The sequence below is a fragment of the Sus scrofa genome, chromosome 7, assembly GCF_054392235.1.
Source record: "Sus scrofa isolate SSC_HxYL_T2T_F1_AM1 chromosome 7, Sscrofa_HxYL_maternal_Yorkshire_Landrace_v2.0, whole genome shotgun sequence".
Lineage (NCBI taxonomy): Eukaryota > Metazoa > Chordata > Mammalia > Artiodactyla > Suidae > Sus > Sus scrofa.
Window position 1 is genome coordinate 104,478,452 of NC_139389.1, and position 24,873 is coordinate 104,503,324.

At 45.1% G+C, this 24,873-nt stretch overlaps 1 protein-coding gene across 1 annotated transcript; it reads right to left on the minus strand.

The window, feature by feature from the left end:
* Positions 1-352: 352 nt before the first annotated feature.
* Positions 353-22,018, minus strand: SLC10A1 (solute carrier family 10 member 1). The gene is made up of 5 exons (XM_001927695.6): positions 21,571-22,018; positions 10,760-10,970; positions 5,854-6,032; positions 4,561-4,757; positions 353-2,487 (listed from the first exon to the last, which is right to left on the minus strand). Exons 1-5 carry the CDS (start codon positions 21,924-21,926, stop codon positions 2,372-2,374), a joined length of 1,059 nt encoding a protein of 352 aa, XP_001927730.1. The 5' UTR covers positions 21,927-22,018; the 3' UTR covers positions 353-2,371.
* Positions 22,019-24,873: the final 2,855 nt, after the last annotated feature.

Genomic DNA, 24,873 nt, shown 5'->3' on the forward strand with positions numbered 1-24,873 from the left:
AAATTGTGGAGCTGATCTTTTTTTTGACATGGTTCTAGGGAGTGTGTGATAGGCTTGTTAATTCATTCAGATGCAGGGCACTGCACTTAAGTGAGAACCTAGATTGTTTTTTATAGTGTAACTGAGGACTATACAAGTTGGTCAGAAGTTGCTGTGAAATGGAAAGAGGCAATTGTTTTCCCCCTTGGGCTTTTTAGAATTGGTACTCAGTATGGCATGGTATATGTACTTCGATGTTGTACCAGTGTCCCCCCCCACACTCATTTACCATTAAAAGGTATCAGTGAGTTACTTTATTATTTAACAATTGCTACGTGGTGAGCAATGAAATGAAACCCTGTCTATGAACAAATGGCAGAGACGACTGAAGTTATTTATTTTTTTACAGCTGTGCCTGTGGCACATGGAAGTTCCCAGGCTGGGGGTTAGATTGGAGCTGCAACTGGGGCCTAGGTGACAGCCACGGCAATGCTGGATGCTTAACCAGCTAAGCAAGGCCAGGTGTCGAATCTGCATCCTAACGGACATAACAGGTTCCTAACTTTTTTTTTTTTTTAATTGTCTTTTTGTCTTTTTAGGGCCGCACCTGTGGCATACGGAGGTTCCAAGGCTAAGGGTCCAATCGGAGCTGTAGCCCCCGGCCTACACCATGGTCACAGCAATGCCAGATCCTTAACCCACTGAGCGAGGCCAGGGATCGAACCTGCAACCTCACGGTTCCTAGTCGGGGTTTGTTTCTGCTGCGCTGAGAATCCAGGTCTCTAACCCTTTTGAGCCACACTGTACTCCTAAGTTATTTTGAACTAACAAGTTGGCCTAAATTTTCAGATTTCTAGGACGTGAGAAGATGATGCATGTGGGTATAATCCTAAGCAAAGTTTTAGAGCCAAGCTTTCTTTGCTGGGCATAGTGTAACTTGTTTTCTATATACAGCTTTTGAACAACCAGGCTTAATTTGCATGGGTCCAGTTATATGCAGGCTTTTCAACACATATTTCGCTGGAGTATATGACCCATGGTTGAATCCATGGATGTGGAATCTGAGGGCTAAATTTTCAGCAATGTGGAGGATTGACACCCTTATTCCCAAAGTTGCTCAGGAGCCAATTGTTTTCCTTTTTTCTAGTCCTCTAGGGAAAGTTTGTAATACATCAAGTTCAGCCGTACTTTTCTCATTTAAATTTGTTCTGCTTAACCAAGTCTTCTGGCAGATAATGTCACAAGATAGAGAAAACAGTTTGAACAGATAAGTGGATGTGGCTAAACTAAGATTGATAGTAGATCTTTTCACAATCTTTCTTAAAAACAAATCTTGACATTTGTAAGAGGTTGTTAGTGACCCAATTTGGTGGTACTTGGTGTTCTGGTATTGAGAATACTGGTTATTAGTTGTGGTCATTTGCCAGATCAGGTTGATATCCTAAAATTAACTCGTTTTGGGTTCCGGTGTACCTAACCACATTAAGTGATAGGAAAATTGGAAGTAACTAGACATGGTGTGAGCTGTTTTGCAGGTGTTTGTATTCATTAATCTTTCACCTAAAGCTTGTTTGCCTACTGAGCGGTATGGTAAATGCCTATGTTTTAGTGGGATATTTGGAAATTTAAGAGTTCTATTTATTTTTCTTTAAAGTAGAGACCATTGATTTTGGCAGTAGCTTAACAGTATTCTGAATTTTGAAGGAGCATAATGTGAAAACTTCATATCTAATTAATTGGTTGGATCATTAGATTATTGAAACTGTTCTGTTGGTGTTTGTGCTGCTTTTTAGGCTTTTAAAGTTTTGTCTCTTGGGACTGTATTCTCCAAAATGTTTTCATTTCATTATGGCTGGAGCTTTGAATTTGTCTTAGCTAATTGGTTTTGCTTACTTGGTATGTTCTCTGGAGTTTTAATCCCAATAATGATGTCGAAAGGAAAGGAATGGGATGTGAAATTTTAAGGTTGAAAGGCTCTCTGAAGTTTACTACTCCTACAGTCCTCTGAGCATTTATTTCCCTTTGGATCACAGAACTTGGAATAGGATTTGGGTGTTGTTTTTAGGGTAAAAACCCATTTATTGACTAGTTCAGAAATTGCTTGTTTTATGCCTGTGGGGCACTGTTGTAGAGATGCAGGGGCAAAAGGGCAGTTTTTAGTTCCTGCCCTCATAGGGCTGTCATTGAGTAAGTCTTATTTTTAAAACAACTATCAAGTTCTAAGCTGGGGATAGGTGAGGCTTTTGGGGGTAAACTCTCACTTTGTTCTCCACGTAAGGCTTGATAATTCTGATGAAGACTCAGATACTACTGGTGGTGTTTCATCTTTCTGCTCTCTGTATAGTTTGCCATGTTGGTTTTCTGAATTGCCTTCTGATCAAAATCCAGGGTGCTAGACAACACTAGGCTGTGTTGGGGGGCACTCTTCCCCTTTGTGGGTGCCATTTCCCAGTGCTGTGGGAATGGTTTCTTCTGTTGAATCAGCTGCGGAGATCGTTTTCATTTTATCTGTGAAATTGTCAAGAGTCAAGGGTTAGAACAAAAGAGTAGTTTAAAAAGCTTATTCAGTCTGGGAGGTGAAAGGATACCAGTTTACTCCTAGGGTGTGCTACGTATACCTCTCTCATTTCTTTACCACCTCCTATAACTTAAACAGGAAAGATTTGTTTTCCCTTCGACATCCCTAATGGTAATACTAGTAGCAAAAAGTCTAATAAAGAGAGAGTACTGACTTCCTCATTCCATTTTCATAGTGCACACTATATGGCTGGGGAGTTAATAGAGGCAAAGGTTGACTATTACATTCTGGGAGCCGGAGGGGCAAGGAGGAAAGCACTTTAAGGGGAAAGTCTTAGAGGAGTTTCCATGCCCTTATCATCATGTTGGTTTTATCCCTTTTCCTGCCTGCATGGAGGTGTCAAGGAACTGTGAAGATAGGGTTCACCTTTCCCGTTCTCATCTCTAGAATGGTACAAGGGTCAGAAGCACAGATACTTCTGATGTTCTTTTATCCTGATTGCCACTGCTTGGGCCGAGACAATACATTAGCTCCAAAGAAGTAAGTTGTTTGCACTTAGTTTTGCCATAGGGGTCTTCCAGGGTACATTAATTTTTGAGAACCAAAGGTATCTAAGCAAGGTACATTTAGGGACCCTTTAATTAGAGTATGGTCTCTTGGCAGTTCAGGTCTTTCTGGGACTAAAACTGCAGGTGTGGACCTATATTTTTGTAAGATGATGGAGACCTCACTGGCAATAAATTTCTTGAGTTCTAGAGAAGTACCAGACTAGATCTTATTTCACAGCTTTTGTGGTTTTGAACCACAACAACAAAAACGGTTCTGAAGTATGGTTGTTTTTTGGTTTCTTTTTGGCTATGTGATCACCAAGATTACATCTTTTAATTGTAAATCTTAATTTGCTACTCTAAGATTACGAGTTCCATCAGGGTTAAGTTGCACCCTTCCTAGGGTGTATATCAGTCTCTAGGGTCTAAAAGAGGCCTTTGTGGTGGTCTCAAGTTCATGGGGAATGAGAGTCAGTTGAGGAAACTGAGTGGTTAAGGTGTATATATTGATATTTAGTTAGAAAATACTGAAATACAGAGTTATTGTTGTGGCTAGTGGTTAAAAAACCTGCCTAGCATTCATAAAGATGTGGGTTCCATCCCTGGTCTTGCTCAGTGGGTTAAGCAGTGTTGTGACCTATGGTGTGGGGCGTAGACTCAGCTCAGATCCAGCATTGATGTGGCTCTGGCGTGGGCCGGAGGCTAACAGCTCTTATTGAACCCCTAGCCTGGGCATTCCACATGCTGTGGATCCGGCCCTAAAAAGACAAAACAAAACAAAACTGAAATATGTTACCAAATGAGTTTCCTGGTTTTGAAAAAAAAAAAAGTTCACTTTGGGGCAGGGACTGTGGACTTTCCTGAGTTTGGATTATATTCAAGGTGAAAAAGGATAATGAATACCCTCATCACTACTGGACTATTAATATCTTAGCCATCAGCACTGCTAAGATATTAATAGTCCAGTAGTGATTAAGTTGTAGGTGAAATAAGCTTATATTTCAGGTCTGTTTACTGTGTAACCAGCATAGGAATCCTCTTTAAATTCTGGGTTGCTGGGCTGCATTGCTTTCACGTTTTCCCTCAGAGGGGTGCCAGTGGTGTTAGGGTTCTGACCTTTTCCATGCTTGAGAACCTCCTCTTGAAAGAGCACGGGAACTTCTGACTTGTTGTGATTAGGGGCTTTTCATACATGTTTCACAACTATGTAATGTTCAAGACAGTTCTGTCCTATTTCTTCATCATGAATCCTACATGGTCTCCCCAGTTAAAGCCAAAATCACCTCTGTTCCATACAGCAAACTCTAGAGTTGATTTCTCCCAACCAAAATAGAATGCAGTTGATGTAGTTAGCCTTGACTCTTTGAAATCCCTTCCTACTTGGGTGTACCCGGGTTCTTAGTGACTTTATGCATTACAGCCTTATCCAAAAGGTTCTTGCCAGAGATGTTTGCTGGCAGGATTATGTCCAAAGTGGGAGCAGAACTCAAAGGGGAACAACGATTCAGTATTCACCTTTGGAAAGCTTGGTTTTCTCATAGCACCGAAAGATGGCAATGAAGAGAAGCCCTTCTCCAAGCTGGAAAAGCATGTAGAGGAGAGGAAAGAAGAAGAGTGGTCCAATGACTTCAGGGGGGAAGGTCACGTTGAGGATGGTGGAGCAGAGTTGAACGTTTTGGCATCCAGTCTCCATGCAGACAGTGCGACTGCACCTTTGTCAAGACAAAGCAAAAAACCCTTATGCGTCAAAGGGTATGACAACCGAACACAAGAAGATGGAAGTGAACCACATGTGGAATGCACAGGTTTCAGGAAAAATCACGTTGACCCATCTTTTAAAACACCAATCCAGCGTGGAATTATCAAAATGTTTTGGAGAAACATCTGGCTGGAGGAATAAAAGGAAGGTGTGAGCCAGTATTCATTGGCGTATGTTGGGCTCACGTGTAGGACAGTTACAGTTTAAACATACAGTAGAAGATACCTAAATGGAAACTTGGTCCTGTGGTCAAGTTTCTGGATTGGACATCTTTAACTCCAAAACACTTAAAAAAACTTGATTCTATTATGTTTTTAGAACACATGCTCCTGTTTTTTTTTAACCATACCTGCAGCAAATGGAAATTGCCAGGCCAGGGATCCAATCTGAGCCATAGCTGTGGCAACCCTGGGTCTCTAACTCACTGTGTTGGGCCAGGGGTGGAGCCCGTGCTGCCTAAGAGACAACACTGGTCTCGAAATGTGGTATTACTCTGTATAGATGGAGTGATGTCCCCACACCATGCTCTCAAGCTGACTTGTTACCTAAAAATAACTGTGTTTGTGCTTTGGATTAGGTGACAGCAGAGGTCCACAACTACTTCAGCTGAGTGCCTCTTAGAGTTGCCACCCAGTGGTTGTATGTCAAGACTAAAATCTAGGCAGAAAAGGAGAGAAAGTGGGAAAAGAGGATTATCAGTGCCTGTCATGAAAACATGGAGACGGAGCTATCCCAGAGCCACAACCAGGGAGTTGAGCAGGAAGTGAAAGCTGGGCTCAGAAGGACGTTCTTTGCCATGAACTGTTGCTTTGGATGATTAGATGCCTCTGGTCTTAAGGTTCATGCTATGATTCATCCAGTACCTTCCCTCCTTGATATTTTTCTCAGTCCAAAGTTCTTTTGTTCAAAAGTTCTTTTGTTCAGTTGGTGCATTTGGACATAGTGCTTGCAAAATGCTTTCCGCAGATCACACATCTTAATCCTTTTCCTGAGAGAGTAGGAGGAGCCTGAGGCCTGTGGGACTGTGTGTCTGAAAAATCCGTACTTACCGAGCATTGAGGCGGAAAAGAGCAGAAAGAAGGTAGCCTAGCAGGAAGCCGGTGAAAGGCATAAGGGAGGAGGTGGCCACCAAGTGTGGCGTCATGACGAACAAGATGCTCTTGCCCACGTTGAGGACAGAGAGCACTGTGACAGCAATAGCGCACAAAATCAAGAGGATCGTTCCTCCCTGCAAACAAGGACAAGGAGGCAATTAGGGTGGTGGTGGTGGGGATAGGGAAGAGCAGAGGGCTGTGGAGGCACTGGTGGGTACTGGAGGTGGAAAACTTAAACTTGCTTGAAGTGGAAAGACATGAAAGACCTTTTATCTTGCAGCTTTTTAGATTTTTCTGTATCTGAAAATCTTACTGGAGGACGTAGATCTGGTTAACCCATTACTGAAGACAGCCATGCGCAGCTTCTGATCGCCATCTCCAGATAGCGGAGTTTTGTCTTAAATACTTCTGTTGTGGGTAGGAACTTCATTTTAGGATGAATTTGACTTCTAGAGATTGCCAAGAGTTATTAGAATCAAAGCTTTGTTAGTGCAGGTAAGGTGGGGAAAAAAAAAGGAGTTACTGTCGTGGCTCCAGGGTTAACGAATCTGACACAGGTTCAACCCCTGGCCTCCATCAGTGGGTTAAGGATCTGGTACTGTGTGAGCTATGGTGTAGATCGCAGATACGGCTCGGATCTGGTGTGGCTGTGGCAGTGGCATAACGGCTCAGATCCCACCCATAGCCTAGGTACCTCCATTTGCTGCGACTGCGGCCCTAAAAAGCAAAAAAAAAAAAAAAAAAAAAAAGCTTTTAGGTCCTAGATGATGTATAAACTGAAGAGATGTGCTTACTTTCTTCAGTGACCTGCAAATTGGGTAATAAGTTCCCCCAAGTTTGGGTAATAAACAGCATCATCAGAAATAATGCAGATATACTCTGCCCCAGGTAAGTGCTGTGAAAACAGCTATCATTGGGAACAAGGGTATGTTTTCATTTGTTTTATTTTAAAACATTTTATCGTTGGATCTTACGGTTTAACATTTTCAATAGGCAGATTTATTGTGAAATAAATTGTCAGCATATAACAAGGATGTAAACTTTAAAAGTGTGTTTACAGGAGTTCCCGTTGTGGCTCAGTGGAAATGAATCTGACTAGGGTCCATGAAGACACAGGTTTGATCACTGCCCTCTCTCAGTGTGTTAAGGATCTGGCGTTGCCATGAGCTCTGGTGTAGGTCACAGACGCAGCTTGGGTCCTGTGTTGCTGTGGCTCTGGCATGGGCCGGCGGCTACAGCTCCAATTTGACCCCTAGCCTGGTAACCTCCATATGCCTAGGGTGTGGCCCTAAAAAGTCAGGTCAAAATACAAAAACAAAAAAAACCAGAGTATGTTTACATGTCTGTACATTTTAGAGGATGAGACTAAACTGATAAAATTCATGTATAAACTTTTCTCAAACTTACCATGTTTTGTAATAGTTACATACTTTGGTCCCATTTCCAGTTCAATCACGCATTTTACATTTCCTAGTACCATTTTTTAAAAATTGTATATATAACATAAAAGTTGGCATTTTAACCTTTTCTGTCTATAATTCAGTGGCATTAATTATATTCACAGTATGTCCTGGTAACATTTTAACATTTCTATTGATTGCTCTAAATTTAGCTGCACAGTTCTACATTTCAATGTCAATAAGTCCTGTTGCAACTGATAATAGTCATATGAAACATCACCTGTCCTGATAGTGGTCATCAATAACCACGTGCTTCACCTGATGTTCTGCTTAGTTTGCCCTTACATTTTGAGTTGACGTCCCCTTTTGGATGGCTGCCTTTGTGTTTGTCCTCTACCTAGTGACCAAGTTTTTGCCTCCCTCAAGAGAGTCTAATGGATAACACAGGGGGTACTGAGCTGCAGTGTTGTCCATGAATCCAGAAGCCCTATTTCTCTGTGTGGGCATTACTCAGCCCTTCACTCTTGCTCAGCTTTTGGGGCCAGAGTGGTTGTGAGCACTGGTGTGACCCAGGTGTGGAAGCTGGCTTATCTGGTCTCAAGACGTAAAACTCTGGGGACTCACTCAACCTCTTGAGTGAGGGTGAGAGCACAGGATCTGGTGTATAAGAACCACCAACTAAATTATAGCTGTTTTTATTACTCAAAGGGGAAGGAGAGGGATTTAACATCTCCCAAATCCCCATCACTCTCAGTCCTGCCACTTCTGGAAATCGTGTGTCCCCAACCACCTATTCAGAAAAGAGGCCTTCACTGGTTGCTTCTCCATAGCTCCCCATGGTTTCTACCACCTGCACTGCCTTGTCACTGCTGATTGAAGCTATGGTGAGTGTCCATTCGTGGGTAACCACTTCAGCTTGCCAGTGACCCAGGAGATAACCTGGTCTAACTTACCACATAGCTGGCCTACACTGGTTGGTGAATGACCCAACTAGTGAGATCCTCTTGTTTAGAAAGTTTGCAGTTACAGAGAGAGAAGCAGGAGTAGAAACCAGTGCTACAAAGTTTTGACACAGAGGCCTGGGAGCAGTGGAAGCCACAAGTTGGCAGAAGCTGAGACAAAGGAGAGTCAGGTTAGTTCATCAGTAGCAGTGGGTATGGGAAAAGCTTGGGTAGAGTGGTTGTCAGTGTCATGATGGGATCCTTATCAGAGTCGGGTTGGCTTATGGTAAGAATGGCTTCTGGACCATGTCATGCATAGGCAGGTTCACCAACCTAACCATGTAGGCTTGAATAATCCCCTGCCCGGGTAAGTTAAAGTATTACTTGAATTGCCTTAACAAATGGAGCATCCCTGAAATTGTCCCTTCGCATGTCTAAATGTCACCTCCCACTAGGGAATGCAACTGGTTGAGCAGGTATCTTCTGCCAAAGCCAGTTGTCAGAAGTTGGATAATTTTGAAAGTGTCTAGTAGGAGAGTTATGTGCAGGGGCTGGGACAATTTTCTTGTTTTCCAGCTTGTAAGTCACTTTGTTTTTTGGAGCAGGAAAATAAAGGATGAGTACAGTCCTCAAACATAAAAACAAGGAAACGGCAGCCTTTCCATCTTGACCACTTCCTTTTCTCTGCATCCTTACAGGAGACATTCCTGTAAGGAATACTTGATAAGCGGAGCTGTTGCCCTTCTGCTTATCTGACCTTGGAGGTTTGGCCAGCAGCAAAGTGGGGCCAAGGTACACCTGCATTTTGCAGATTACATTTTCTGTGATTGTTACTAGCCCCTTGTCTTTCTAGCCCAAGTATATCTCAGTCCTTTTTACGTCCTCTGGGGCCATTCGACTTTTTTTTTTTTTTTTTTTTTTTTTGCTATGAAATTAAGCAGTGGATGTGTAACACAATAGAAACAGGAGACATTCCCTGGGTCTACATCCTGAAGGCCTTTCTAGCTTTGTGATCTGAGGTGGTTTTTGCATCCTCAGAACATTTAGTAAAAATTGAAGTACAGTTGATTTACAATGTGCTAATTTCTGCTGTACAGCAAAGTGATTCAGTTATATATACATCCTTTAAAAATATCCTTTTCCATATGGATCATCACAAGATACTGAATATAGTCCCCTGTGCTAGACAGCAGGACCTTGATTTTCAGATTCCACATATAAGTGATATCATATGGTATTTTCTTTCTCAGAAGAACGCTTTAGTTAAAAGTTTATTCTGAGGTAAGAAGACATGTTCTTACATCAATTACACTTGGAGTTTTAGTCTTTGGTTTCACCTATACAGTGGAGGAGGACAAAATTACATTAGTGATATCATGGGTCACTTCACATTTTTATGTTTTGTGTTTTTTTCCTTTATGCCTGTACACTACAAAGTATCTTGCGTAAGTGAAATGGTGGACCCAAACACACTTCCGGTTTTTTGTGATCATGATATTAGGACTATGCCAGGGCAAGAGCAGAAACTACCCTTGACAACAGTAGCGTGAAAATCAAAAGACCTTGGGAACCTGACTTGCAGCTGCTTTGTCCCAGGCCCAAAGCCTTGGGCTTCCACATAGCAGGCTCTATAGCCTGCCTCAAAGGCATGGCTCCAGGGACAAGGACGAAAACAGGCTCTCAGGAGATTAGGAGGCAGAGTTTTTTCTGAGCACCAGGGTGGAGCCTTAGACCCCAGGGGCCAGAGGGGAGACTGATGGGGACTGGGCTCTAAGGTCACAAGAATTGGCAGGGGGTTCACTCTGGGAATGTGATTTTTTTCCAAAGGCAAGGCAGTGGCATCATGTCCTCCCAGCACTCCCCCATGTCCTCTGGGCCAGCTCACTCCACCCTCCTCCCACCCCACTTCTGAAATACTTCCAAGTGTGCCTACTGCCTCTTCCCCTGGGCTTGTCCCTTCCAGTGTCACATCCAGTCAGTCGAGTTTGCCCTTGGTCTGCCTGTGAACCCCTCTGTTCAGGCATCTCCCTAGGCTTACCCAAATCTACCTTTTTTTTCATAATCCAGCTCAAGTCCAGCCCCTCCTCCCATCCCCCAAGGAAGGCTTGCTTGACCACCTTGCCCCCACTAACCTCACCCCGTTGGGTTCTGCCAATACTTGATGGTACACTGTGTTGGAGCTTGTTTCTCCTGTGTTATTTGATGTTCTGCAAATAAACTCTTTGAGGATAGTGAATCCACAGAGAGTGTAGCATAAAACTTAACATCTAGTAGTTAAATGATAAAAGTTTAATTTTAGTATTAAAATGATTATACATTATAGTTGTGTGCAGTGTTTTACTTTTTTTCCTCCTAATGCTTCAAAGCTACTCTCATGTACATTACAAACCCACGAATAGCAGACTTTTTTTTTTTTTTTTAAACAAGGAAGGAAAACTGACACAGAAAAAACCCAAATGACATGCCTTATACCATTCATGGCCATGTTTTTGCTCCCTGCCCAGGCCCCCAGGTTCTTACCTTGATGACATAGCGCACATATTGTGGCCGTTTAGTGTTGAGGATGATGCCTATGGTGCAGGGAATGAGAATCAGGATCAGTGATATCACAATGCTGCCATAGGGCACCTTGTCCTTCAGGGTCCCATCATAGATGCCCCTGGAGTAAAGGTATAGGAGGAGGGGCATCATGCCCAGGGCAAGGAAGGTGGAGCAGGTGGTCATCATGATGCTGGGCAGGAGACAGGAAGAGTGTAGAGAGAGAGCTCATTAGTACAGGCACACCTCGTTTGATTATGCTTTGCAGATGGTGTTTCGTTTGTTTGGTTTTTAACAAAGTGAAGTTTTAGCAGCTATGCATTAAGCAAGTCTGTAGGTGCTATTTCTCCAAATGTATTTGCTTACTTCATGTCTCTCACATTTTGGTGAGGCTCACCGTATTTCAGGCTCTTACACTATTAGAGTGATTTTTTGATATTACTGTTGTAATTGTTTTGGGGGCACTGTGAATCTCATCTGTGTTAAGGCAGTGAACATAAAGGATAAATGTGTGTGTTCTGACTATTCCACTCACTGACTGTTCCCCCTTCTCTTTCTCCTTGGGCCTCCCTACTCCTGAGACACAATAATATTGAAAGTAGGCCAATTACTAACCCACAATGGCCTGTAAGTGTTCAAGTGAAAGGAAGAATTGCATGTCTATTACTTCAAGTCAAAATCTAGAAATGATTGGAGTCCTCTTGTGGCTTAGTGGGTTAAGAATCTGGCATTGTCACTGTAGTGGTTCAGGTGCTGCTGTGATGTGGGTTTGATTCCTGGCCCAGAAACTTCCATATGCTGCGGGTGTGGCAAACAAAGCTAAAAATGATTAATCTCAGTGAGGGAAGCATGTGGAAAGCCCAGATAGGCTGAAAGCTAGGACTCTTGCACCAGTTAGCCAAGTCATAAATGCAAAGGAGAAGTTCTTGAAGGACATTAAAAGTGCTACTCTAGTGAACACAAGTATGATAAGAAAGCAAAGCAGCCTTAATGCTGATGTGGAGAAAATTTCAATGGTCTGGAAAGATCAAACCAGACATGACACTCCCTTAAGCCAAAGCCTAATCCAGACCAAGGCCCTAACTCTTGAATTCTGTGAAGGCTGAGAGAGATGAGGAAGCTGCGGAAGAAAAGTTTGAAGCTAGCAGAGGTTGATTCATGAGGCTTAAGGAAAGAAGTTATCTCCGTATCACGAGAGTGCAAAGTGAAGCAGCAAGTTATCCAGAAGACCTAGCTAAGATCATCAGTGAAGGTGGCCACACTAAACAACAGATTCTCAATGTGGATAAAGAAGATTGGAAGAAGATGCCATCCAGGCCTTTCGTAGCTAGAGAAAAGTCAGTGCTTGGCTTCAAATCTTCAAAGGACAGGCTGACTCTCTCCTTAGGGGCTAACGCACCTGGTGACTTTAAGCTGAAGCCCATGCTTATTCCAAAAATCCTAGGGCCCCTAAGAATTATGCTGTATCTACTCTGTGCTATATAAATGGAGCAACAAAGCCTGGGTGATGGCACATCTGTTTAAAATATGGTTTACTAGACAACTTACAGAATGGGAGAAAATAGTTTCAAATGATGCAACTGACAAGGGCTTAATCTCTAGAATATATAAGCAACTTATACAACTCAACAGCAAAAAAGCCAATCAATCAATGGAAAAATGGGCGAAAGAACTGAATAGACATTTCTCCAAAGAAGATATACAGATGGCCAACAAACACATGAAAAAATGCTCAACATCGCTGATTATAAGAGAAATGCAAATCAAAACTACCATGAGATACCACCTCACACCAATCAGAATGGCCCTCATTAATAAATCCACAAATAACAAGTGCTGGAGGGGGTGTGGAGAAAAGGGAACCCTCCTGCACTGTTGGTGGGAATGTAAACTGGTACAGCCACTATGGAGAACAGTTTGGAGATACCTTAGAAATCTATACATAGAACTTCCATATGACCCTGCAATCCCACTCTTGGGCATCTATTCAGACAAAGCTCTACTTAAAAGAGACACATGCACCCGCATGTTCATTGCAGCACTATTCACAATAGCCAGGACATGGAAACAATCCAAATGTCCATCGACAGATGATTGGATTCGGAAGAAGTGGTATATATACACAATGGAATACTACTCAGCCATAAAAAAGGATGACATAATGCCATTTGCAGCAACATGGATGGAACTAGAGAATCTCATCCTGAGTGAAATGAGCCAGAAAGACAAAGGCAAATACCATATGATATCCCTTATAACTGGAATCTAATATCCAGCACAAATGAACATCTCCTCAGAAAAGAAAATCATGGACTTGGAGAAGAGACTTGTGGTTGCCTGATGGGACGGGGAAGGAGTGGGAGGGATTGGGAGCTTGGGCTTATCAGATACAACTTGGAATAGATTTACAAGGAGATCCTGCTGAATAGCATTGAGAACTATGTCTAGATACTCATGTTGCAACAGAAGAAAGGGTGGGGGAAAAAACTATAATTGTAATGTATACATGTAAGGATAACCTGACCCCCTTGCTGTACAGTGGGAAAATTAAAAATAAATAAATAAAAATAAAATATGGTTTACTGAACACTTTTAAGTTCACTGTTGAGACCTACTGCTCAGGAAAAAAGATGCTTTTCAAAATGTTACTGCCTGTTGAAAATGCACCTGGTCACTCAAGACCTCCAGTGGAGATGTACAAAGAGATTCATGTATCATGTCTGCCAACACAACATCCATTTTGCAGCCCATGAATCAAGAAGTGATTTTGACTTTCAAGTCTTATTATTTAAGAAATACTCTTTGTAAGGCTATAGCTGCCATAGATAGTGATTCCTCTGATGGATCTGAGCAGAGTCCATTGAAAACCTGGAAAGGATTCACTATTCTAGATGCCTTTAAGAACATTCATGATTCAGAAAGAGGTCAAAATATCAACATTAACAGGAGTTTGAAAGTAGTTGATTCCAGTGCTCATGGATGACTTTGAGCAGTTCAAGTCTTAAGTGGAGGAAGTAACTGCAGATGTGGTGGAAAAAGAGCAAGAGAACTAGAAGTGAAGCCTGAAGCTGTGACTGAGGGGCTGCAATCTCATGATAAAACTTGAATGGACGAGGAGCTGCTTCTTAAGAATGAGCAAAGAAAGTGGTTTCTTTTGATGGAATCTACTCCTGGTGAAGATGCTGAGAAGATTGTTGAAATGACAGCAAAGCATTTAAAAATATTACATGAACTTAGCTGATAAGGCAGTAGCAGGGTTTGAGAGGGCTGACTCCAACTTTGAAAGAAGTTCTACTGTGAGTAAAACGCTATCAAACAGCAAAATCATTCCTGAAAGGAAGAGTCAATCAAACTTTATTGTCCTATTTTTTTATTTTTATTTTTCAAATTTATTTATTTTGGCCTTTTTTGTCTTTTAGGGCTGCACCTGTGGCATATGGAGGTTCCCAGGCTAGTGGTCGAATCGGAACTGCAGCCTCTGGCCTACACCACAGCTCATGGCAGTGCTGGATCCTTAACCCACTGAGAGAGGCCAGGGATCGAACCGGCATCCTCATGGACCCTAGTCGGGTTCACTAACCACTGAGCCACAACGGGAACTCCCTATTGTCCTATTTTTTTAAAATTGCCACATTTACCCCAAACTTCAGCAACCATCACCTTAATCAGTCAGGAGCTATCACCATCAAGGCAAAACCGGCAAAAACTTGGTGAAGACTCAGATGGTGAACAATAAAGTATTCTTAAAGTATATAACTTGTTTTTTAGACACAATACTATTGCACACTTCATAGGCTATAATATAGTTTTAAACATAAAATTTTTCCCCCTACCATGCTCATGACATGCAGAAGATCTGGGGCCGGGGATCAAACCTTTGCCACAGCAGTGATCTGAGCCACAGCCGTGACAATGCCAGATCCTTAACCTTCTGAGCCATCAGGGAAGTTCCTAAATGTAACTTTTGTATACACTGGGAAACTGAAAGATTCATGTGACTCGCTTTGTATGATATTCTCCTTTATTGCAGTGGTCTGGAACTGAACCTGCAATATCTCCAAGGTGTCCCTGTACAGACAGTGTTGTGGAGTGCCTGCTGTGTGCCAGGCATTGTGCTGAGAACCTTACACACATTGCTGTACTTCCTCCCAGGCTTAGGAGGTAAGCATACTGTCTTCTTTTTGCTGATGAGGAAGCTGGGGACTCGAAGAGTTGAGACTTGTCCAGGATCACACAGGTAGGAAGGCTGAGGCAGGATTTGAACCCAGGCCAGTCCAACTGCTTCAGTCCCTGTGTGCTTCACTGTGGAAGGAGCCAGTCTGCTCTCCTCTGTAATAGTACTCTTTTTGCTCTCTATTCTTGCCATGTGCACAGCCCATTTTGAAGAAAGCTGTGTGATTCCATCACTCTAACTACAGCCTGTTGGATCATAGACTAACACCTGACCTGCAGTTGCCAAGTGCCTGCCTTAGAGCTTAGGGGATGACTGTGCAGAGTGGCTATAAGATAACAAGGATTAACTACATCAAGGGTGTAGTCTCTCTTGGGGAGTTCGAATGTATAGATAGTAATAGAACACTTGGGGAGTTCTGGTCGTGGCTCAGTGGTTAGTGAACCCGACTAGGGTCCACGAGGATGCCGGTTCGATCCCTGGCCTCATTCAGTGGGTTAAGGATCTGGCATTGCTGTGAGCTGTGGTGTAGGTTGCAGACATGGCTTGGACCCTGAGTTGCTGTGGCTCTGGCTTAGGCTGGTGGCTACAGCTCCAATTTGACCCCTAGCCTGGGAAATCCATATGCCGCAGGTGTGGCCCTAAAAAAAAAAAAAAAAAAAAAAAAAGAACACTTGGTCTTTGAGTGGGTAGTAATGGGAGGGATGATCAGGCAAAGGGCAAAAGACACACAATGAAAAATCAGTAAAAAAAAAAAAAAAAAAGGAGGCCATGATGAGGAGGACTATAAACAAACAAACAAACACCCAGAACAGCAAAGCAGTAAAAACAGAATAATTGAAGAACCACAGTGGTGGAATAGTAGAGAAGGCAGCAGTAGTTACCCATTGTTGAGTAAGTGACAAGGTAGTTTGGTCATCAGACCTGATTCCTGTCTTGAATAATATTCTAGTGCCCAACACCAATATTCTCATGTTCTTTACTTTCTTGTTTATTCTTAACATTATTTAAGATAAATTGAGTATGAGTCTTAAATCCTGATTACTAGTACATCCTCCCAGCTTTAATTTGTATCCTAACTATCCTGTTACCATCTCCATTTGGAATTTCATACATGTTGCTCCAGGACCCTGAATAGGGAGAGGCCATCTAGAAAGACCAACTGAGAGAAGAAGCTGATAGGTAACACTCTTGGATCTGTAGACATTCAATATATATATCGAATGACTTGTTATGTATGTTCTGGCTTCCATTCTAATGGGAAGGTTGGGGGTGAGGGCTTGACAAGACTCCAGGAAAACCACACCCAGAGTGTGTCCTTCCTCCCCACAGCTCTGTTCACTGTCAGTACTTTTTCATTGTTTCCATGGAGGTCAAATAGGACAGAAATGAACGTCAACTACATGCTAGTCCAGAGAGTCTGGGGAAGAGCCATCAAGAACAGTAATAGGGGAGTTTCCGTCGTGGTGCAGTGGTTAACGAATCCGACTAGGAACCATGAGGTTGCGGGTTCGGTCCCGGCCTTGCTCAGTGGGTTAAGGATCCGGCGTTGCCTTGAGCTGTGGTGTAGGTTGCAGACGAGACTCAGATCCCGAGTTGCTGTGGCTCTGGTGTAGGACAGTGGCTACGGCTCCGATTCGACCCCTAGCCTGGGAACCTCCATATGCCACGAGAGCAGCCCAAGAAATGGCAAAAAGACCAAAAAAAAAAAAAAAAAAAAAAAAAGAACAGTAATAGGATGAGGTATCACAAGGAATAAGAAGCTGCCATAGGTACAGAGAGGCCCTCGAAGGGTACTGTGGACTGAATAATGGGGAAACTTACCCTCTAAGGACACCTAAAACACTTAAGAACATCCTTAAAAAAAAGGAGGGCACTCTCTAGGGACTAGAAACAAAGAATGCCAGGCAGTTAGTGGGTGAGCTTGTGCTGCAGTTCACCCACTAACTACTTAGCATTCTTCAAATCTGCTAGTAAAACTACAATACAAATGATAGGTAAGTCTTACTGAGGATGTGGAGAAACTGAAATCCTCAATTATTGAGGGGCATGTAAAATGGTGCAGCCACTCTGGAAAAGTTTGGCAGTTCTAAAAAAAAGTTAAACTGTTATCATAGGTCCCAGAAATTCTGCTCTTACGTATGTACTCATGAGAAATGAAAGCATGTATTTACACAAATACTTGTGTACAAGTGTTCATAGCAGCATTATTTAAGATAAAAAGTGGAAAACAAAATAGCAGCTGATGTGGATAAGCAAAATGTAATGTATTCATATAATTGAATATTCTTCAGCCATAAAAAGCAATAAAATACTGCTATATACTATCACATGGATGAACCTTGAGAACATTATGGTAAATTAAAGAAACAGAAAAGGTTAGATATTATATGATTCTATTTACATGAAATCTATAGAGACAGAAAGTAGATTAGTGGTTTCTGGAGGCTGGAGTGAGAGAATAATGGAGAGTGATTGCTAATGGGTAAACGGTTTCTTTTGGGGATGATTAAAATGTTCTGGAATTAGATAATAGTGATACCCTTGTACAATTTTGTGAATATATTGTAAACTACTGAAATACACTTTAAAAGGGTGAATTTTCTGGTATATGAATTATATCAAAAAATTAAAAAAAAAAAATCTAGGGAGGAGCTCCCATCATGGCACAGCAGAAACAAATCCGGCTAGGAACCATGAGGTTGTGGGTTTGATCCCTGACTTCGCTCAATGGGTTAAGGATCTGGCGTTGCTGTGAGCTGTGGCATAGGTCACAGATGCAGCTCAGATCCTACATTGCTATGGCTGTGGTGTAGGCCAACAGCTGTAGCTCTAATTTGATCCCTGGCCTGGGAACCTCCATATCCATATGCCACAGATGCAGCCTTAAAAAGCAAAAAAACAAAAAAACAAAAACAAAAAACAAAAAACAAAAAACAAAACAAAAAAAACCTCCCCAAAAACAAAAAACTAGAGAGCAGCTAAATTAATTCTTAGAGGAAAATTTATAGCCCTAAGTGTTTATGTAGGGAAAGAAGAAAAAGCAGCAGGCGACAGGGCTCGTTATTGATTTCTTCTTAGGAGAAAAGCCACACATATCTTTTGTGCTTGTTTTGATGTCCTTGAGCAGAGAAGTCATGCTTACTTTGGCTTGACATGTCGGGCACTTTGGAATTTGCTCTGGGACTTGGTGTGCCTTGTGCCCTGGGGTGTGTGGGAGCCATGCTCTCAGACCTCCTGATACCTTGTCCACTTGGGCAAGTGCTGGGTCCTGGTCCTAACTTGCTGGTATCTGTGACTGTCATGGTCCTCAGTTATCCTGAAGGACAGGGATGGGAGGAGACTGTTCCAGACTCTAGCTCCCAGATGGGAACCTGTTCCCTAGTAACATTGTGGTCCTGGGTGCCTCGCAGGGGGCCAGGGGCCAGGAGGAAAGGAGCGCATTTTTTTTTTTAAATGGCCACACCTGCGGCACATGGAAGTTTACAGACTAGGGGTTGAATCATAGCTGTGGCTGCCGGTCTATGCCACAGCCACAGCCATGCCAGATCTGAGCCACACTTGCAACCTATGCCACAGCTCACAGCAACGCCAGATCCTTAACCTACTAAGTGAAGCCAGAGATGGAACCCACATCCTCGGGGACACTCTGTCGGCTTTTTAACCTGCCGAGCCACAACAGGAGCTCCATGTTTGGCTTTTTATTTATCCTTTCTGCTTAAGTTCTCAGAGCACTACCTACAGCCAGCCTGCTTCAGGGCTTCTGGATGCCCTGTTTGAGAGACAGGTTTTGAGGTTCTGTCAATAGAGCCATTGGGCGCAGAGGCTGAGGGAGCCGGGACGGGACCTGTCAGAGTCCGTGGTGAAGCAGGAAACTTCTGGGAACCTGAGCGGCTTCTGTCTCATCCTGCTTAGTCTTCCTGTGTCAAGGTAGCTCTGGCCTCTGCTGTGGGTTGAGTGGGGTGAAGAGGAACAGGTGAACTTGAGAAGCAGTGAGGTGGTTGTCAAAGCAGCTGGGTTCCCTCCTGCTCTCTCTCCTCTGTCCCCGATGAGGACACGTTCTCTTGCCTATGGGTCACGTATGTGTGTAACGGCATCCTTGAGAAAGGGGCTGCTGTGCCTGGCTGCCCAGCCTCCTGGAATGTGCCTGCCCCCCTGCGAGGCGGGGGGGGGCTCCCCCAGACTCACTCCAGCTGTGAGGCAGAATGACGGGAAGAGAGACTGGCTCCAGACACAGCTTTCCCACAAATTTGGGGAAGCCTCTGGCAAGTCTCTGGACTTCAGCTTCCTCACGTGTCAAGTGGAATGGGTGCCTTGACATTCCTTTCTTCCCTAGGTGGGAAATAGTGTAGTGCTGTGCTTAAAGGCAGGTCTCAAACTGGGAGCCTCTCTGCGACATCTGGTCCTCTGACATGTACTGTTTGGCTTGCATAGTGTTTAAAAACGTTGAGGTGCCAATATTTACAAATTTGAAGATTTCACCTAAAGAGGGAGATTGTTTCTCCTCCTGGAAAGCAGGAGGCTGTGCAGCCAGTGAGTCCCTGCTCCCCTAACACCCATGGTGGAACAGATGGCATCTCCCTGTGTTGGGGGCCATGCCTCCCAGGCTAGCAGCCAGCCTCCAGCCACTTAGTTCATCTATGTTTGCACCCGACCCTGAAGATATTTGAGTAATAGCACAGGCTTGGAGCCCCCAGACCTTGGACCAATGTATTAACCCCTCGAAGGCTCAGTTTCCTTATCTCTAGAATGGGCTCTTAACAGTACCTCATCACAGGAAGCTGTATGAGGATCTCAGGGAAGCTGTAGGAGGATCTCAGGTAAAGTGACTGGCCCAGTGCCTGGCTGTCATGTATTATCAGCATCATCATTATTATACTACATGCAACGTGTTGGCCCAGATGAAAAACTCTGTTTGGAATTTGAAGTCTGGCAGCATGTGATGGCGGAGGATGAGAGTCCCTCTCTGCCAGTGGGGTCTGAGGCCTGATTTAATGTGCACAGAGGTTGGTCCGTGGGAAGGGGCTTGATGGCAGAAGGTGGCCGTCCTAGCAGAGCACTATCTCTTGAGGGCCCTAGGTGGAAGGGACAGTTCCCAGGTGCCCAGACCAGGAGGCTGAGAAGAAAAGCAGGAAGGTCACATTCCTGAGTCACTGGAGGCTCTGCTGGTAGAGGCCTGGAGTCTCAGGAATGCAGGTATTTCTTGGAGAGACCTCAGAGCCACAAAGCCCTGAGTACCCCTACCTTGACCTGCAACCTACATCAGAATTAAGATATAGTCCAGGTTTCTCTGTCCAGGAAGCAGAGACTATGATGGGCCTTGTCTGCAGGCCAGGTCAAGGCCAAGGGCTTGCTTTGCAGCACGAAGGACTTGGGTTAGATACAGGGAAGAACTTCCTTATAGTGAGGTGGAGAACACTGGATATGTTCCCAGGGGAGACTGTACAAGCCAAGCTCTGTCTCTACCTCTCTCCCCACTGACCACCTCAGTGAGGATTGAATCTATGTGAAGTTCAGAGTCTAGAGCTTCTCTAATGGCAGGTCCAGGTAATCTCCCAATGATCACTATCAATTTTTTTTCATTTAAAAATCAGCCCCAGCCTCACTTAGCATCCCCAGGAGAGGTGATTCTTTACTTGGATGGCTTCCTTAGTGAAGTTCAGCCAGGGACAGAGTCCTGGCAGAGAATGTGTGGGTTCACTGCCCGACTGGACATGGAATAGCATCTCCACAGAGGACTGGACCAGAAGAGACCGGCTTGAGACAGAGGCTTAGATAAAAGCAGGGGCTTTTATGCTTGTGAGTTTCCTTCAGCCAGCATAGCTGCTGTGGCAGTTGGAGCAGGTCTGAAATGGCTCCTCCCCGGGAGGCATTCCAGACCAGAGCCCCACCAGTTTGGAAGGTCAATCAATTGTCCCCTGCAGGAGTGAGAACTTGCTGATTTCTGCTGTAATGATCTGATTGCCGGGCTGCTGCTGTTTCCCTCCTCCACTTCAGCTGAAGTGAGGCCCATCATGACCTGGGACCCTGACCTGGCGCTGGGAAACTCTGGGATCAACCTGGCTGTGTCTTTGCATGGAAGTGTTCCTGCATCTGATGGGCAGATGGGGGGAGTTAAGAGAAGACAGCCCATGTGCCTGGAGAGTTGGAAGATCTTTGGAAATTCCTGCCTGCCCTGCAGGAACTGAAGGTGTCTGTTGGTTCTAAGCCGTCCTGATCAAGCTCTGGAAGCAGTCTACACTCTCTTTCACATCTCTGGCCTTGACTTGCCCACCATGGCAGGAGAACATTCTCCAGAGGTCCCTTTGGTTTAAATCAGTATAACATGCCTTCAAGATAATCCTTGAGCCCCACGTGAGACAAATCTGGGGGTAGGGGGCTCTCCGGGATGACCCTGGACCTGCGGGGTAGCTTTGGCTTGGCACTTAAACTAAGATGTACCCCAGCTGCTGCCCTCAGCCCTGCATAAGCTCTTGACCACAGATGCCCGTCACCCCCTGCCCTAGCGCCTGCCCAGCCCTGACTCACTCCCGTTCCTGGTTTTAGCCCAGCTCTTGGCCTGATTGTCATCTCCCATGCAGCTGCTGCCCCTAGGTTGTTCCCTTCTCACCCCCAGTCCTACCTGAGGTTCATGTCCCCCTTCATGGCCAGAGCGAAGATGTTGGAGAGGTTCCCCCCAGGTGAGCAGCCACAGATCAGGATGGCCAGCGCCTCGACATTGTTCAGTCGGAAGAGCTTGCCCAGTGCAAAGGCAGTGAGGGGCATGATGCCGTACTGCGCCACCAGGGCGATGGCCAGTCCCTTAGGTTTCCGAAAGTGCGCCCTGATCCTGCCGAACTCCATGGTGCAGCCCAGGGAGAGCATGATGATGAGCAGCATGAACACCAGGATGACGCTCAGAGCCAGGTCTGTGGGCCGTTTGCCGAAGTTGTGCGGGAGGGTGAAGTTGATGGGAGCGGACTCGTTGAGGGCCTCCATCCTCCTCTGTGGTCGCGGTGGAGGGAAGGCCGAGGACCCAGTACACCCCTTGCTCACCTGCTGACTGCTGGTCCTTGCTGGGTGCCTTCCTCAGGCACCTCCCCGGGGCAGGGAGCTTCAGGCCAAAATGTAAATCTGAGCAAATAGAAGGATGATGCAACTGGCTGTGCTTTCTCTGGCTTTGGCCCCAAAGAGGAGAGAGCACAGAACCGTATCTGTTGGTCTTTCCCTGCCTCTCCTGAACTCCTTGGCTGCTGCTGCCTTCCTGGGTGCCCCCACACCGCTCCCTCACCTCTTGGCTGCTTCTGGGAGGACAGGGTTTATATCCCTGCTCTGCCCCCCCGTTGGGCACGCCCACAGGCATTCTGTTCTGGGGACCAATCCACGTTCAGCCCGTCTCATTCCCTGCTCAGTCCCTGAGGCCTCAGTTTCTCATTCAGAGGAAGGTGCAGTCCCCATGCCCAGATGGTTACTGCTATCTGCCCCCACACCTATGGGAGTGACAAGGGTTGAGTTTTATCTCTCCTTCCTGGATATACCAGGAGGGTGTGGGACAAAGTAGGGGCAGGTGGAAGAAATGTCTGTGACCCCTCTCCTGGAAGATGAGAGGTGCCTGTATCCTCCTCATCCGAGCTGGGGAACCCTCTTACGATCCCCAAACCTGGACCTCTCTGGTCCCGGGTGAGAAGCACGGTCCTCAGCACACTTACCTCTGGGGAAAGAGCCTGCTGCCCAGTCTCTTCCACTAGCAGCCCAAGGAGCCCCACTGCCTGGGAAACTTGCTGAGAAGGAAGCAGGAATGCACAGGCTTTTCTTGCACATTTCCTGATGGCTCTGCTTTTGCACTGAGCCTGTCTGGGAGCAGCAGCAGTGGACAGGGGCAGGTACCTGACTCCGTGAGGCATCCTGGACCTCCTCCCAGCCCTTCAGACCAGGCACAAGGGAGCAGCTGTCAGAAGAATCGCCTCTAGGCTGGGCTGGAACCTGGGAAGACTGAGTGGGGTCTCACAGTTTCAGATTTGCTGAAATAGGAGACTAGGCATTTTTTCTGGGGGGCTCCAGAGGGCAGGACAGGGACCAGGGTGTGAGCTGGTCTGTGGGGGGCTGGGGGCAGGGGCAGATTTTGGCTTAGTCAGAAACCACCCCTAAAAATAAGCTCTCCGACAATGGCCCCAAGGGCCTTTGGAATCCTGCTAGGTAAGGGTTGGAGACAGGATCCACACATTGAGAATTGTGTTGAGAAGGCTGCACTCTGGCGTCTTGCAGGTCACAGGGCTGTGTACCATGGCCCTCTGTAACATGATCCTGAAGCTCCCTTTCCTTCTGAGGGCCCCCTATATTAAGATTGCCTGATGATGACCTGATCTCAAGGGGAGGGCAGGCAGAGCTGGGGATACTAGATGCTGATGGGGGTGTGTGGAGCTTGGGCTGTGTGTGCCAGGAGGGGCAGGGGCCAGCTTCCCAAAGGCTGCTTTCTCTCCCTAAAACTGGTCAGAAGAGGCCCCCCTAACAGAGTTGCTAGGGGAGAATTATTGATCCTCACCTGGGCGCCAAGAACTGTGGGAGTATTAAAAAATTACATAATCAATGTCCCTGCCTTCAGAGAACTTGTCCATACGATGGTTCACAATGCAAAGCAAAATGTACTTGTGGGTAAGGTCTAGGCAGGGCTGCCATATACAGTTGTGCAGGCTGTGAACTGCACAACGCTCGGGACACCACTTATGCAGACATCCTGTGCAACCAGTTTTTACACATCTGCCTTCTGCCCAAGGGGGTGAGGTGTAATCAATCAGTATCTGTTAAAAGAGCAGGGCCTTGGAATGTATCTATTAATCAGATTGTGCACATAGAGGGAGCAGAGCTTCCATTCACACACCCGCAAACTGGATACGAAGCAATTTAATCTCTGCCGACTCTCCCTCCTTGTCCCTTCTCAGAAACCCAAAGTTCTTCCTCCTACCGTGGATTTTTTTTTTTTTCCTTTGGGGAAACACATCTTCTCCTGCCGGCCTTGTTTCCCTCCCCATCTTCTCTCATCCATTCTGTTTGTTCCCAGCAGTGTACCTTTGCAGAGAATGGAAAAAATCTCTTCTAGGAAGCTGACAACCTTCACCCTTTCCCCATGTCTCTGCTGCAACTACTCTAATGCCGAACAATTTGGAAGGAGGAGCTTTTGTGTTCTACCTGTGACAGCTGACAGCTATTGAGTACATACTGTGTGACAGACACAGTGATTTACATTTCTTTCTTCTTTGTTTGTCTTTTTGGGCTGCGCCTGCAGCATGTGGAGGTTCCCAGGCTAGGGGTTGCATTGGAGCTGCAGCTGCTGGCCAACACCACAGCCAGAGCCATGCTGTTTCCAAGCCGTGTCTGCGACCTACACCACAGCTCCCAGCAGTGTTGGATCCTTAACCCACTGAGCAAGGCCAGGGATTGAACCTTCGGCCTCATGGTTGCTAGTCAGATTTGTTACTGCTGAGTCACGATGGGAACTTCTACATTTCTTATTTAGTCTTCACAATAGCCTCATGAAGTAGGTACTATTGCTATCCTTATTTTATAGATTAAGAAAGTAAGGCCCAGAGAAGTTAAGCAACCTTCCCAATTTGCACAGCTCTTTAGTGGTGGAGTTGGTATTCATACCCAAGCCTGAGAGTCTGGGCATTGATACCCAGCCTGGCTCTGTGCCCCTAATTCTGATGCTGTGTTGCTTTGCTGTCTTCCTCGTTCTGCCTCATCCTACCTCTGTACTTACTCTGCTTTTTGAGACCTGGAAACTTTGACCAGAATAGCCCTTGTGATTACATGTTTTTTCCCAAATTGGACTGGACTGTTTTTTTCACAAGCTGAATACATCAAGCAACACAATGCCCAAACAATTTAATAGGTGTAGTGGTGGCTGAGGGAATTTATTTAAGGAGCTCTGTAGCTTCAGCTTTAGCAA

Coding starts and splice junctions, on each gene's coding strand:
- SLC10A1 (XM_001927695.6), bottom strand. CDS start 21,926: ATGGAGGCCCTCAACGAGTCCGCTCCCATCAACTTCACCCTCCCGCAC. Junction 6,033..10,759: donor ATGTGCGCTATGTCATCAAG/GTAAGAACCTGG, acceptor CCTTGTTTGCAG/GGAGGAACGATCCTCTTGAT. Junction 2,488..4,560: donor GAAAACCAAGCTTTCCAAAG/GTGAATACTGAA, acceptor ACAATTTCACAG/ATAAAATGAAAACGATCTCC.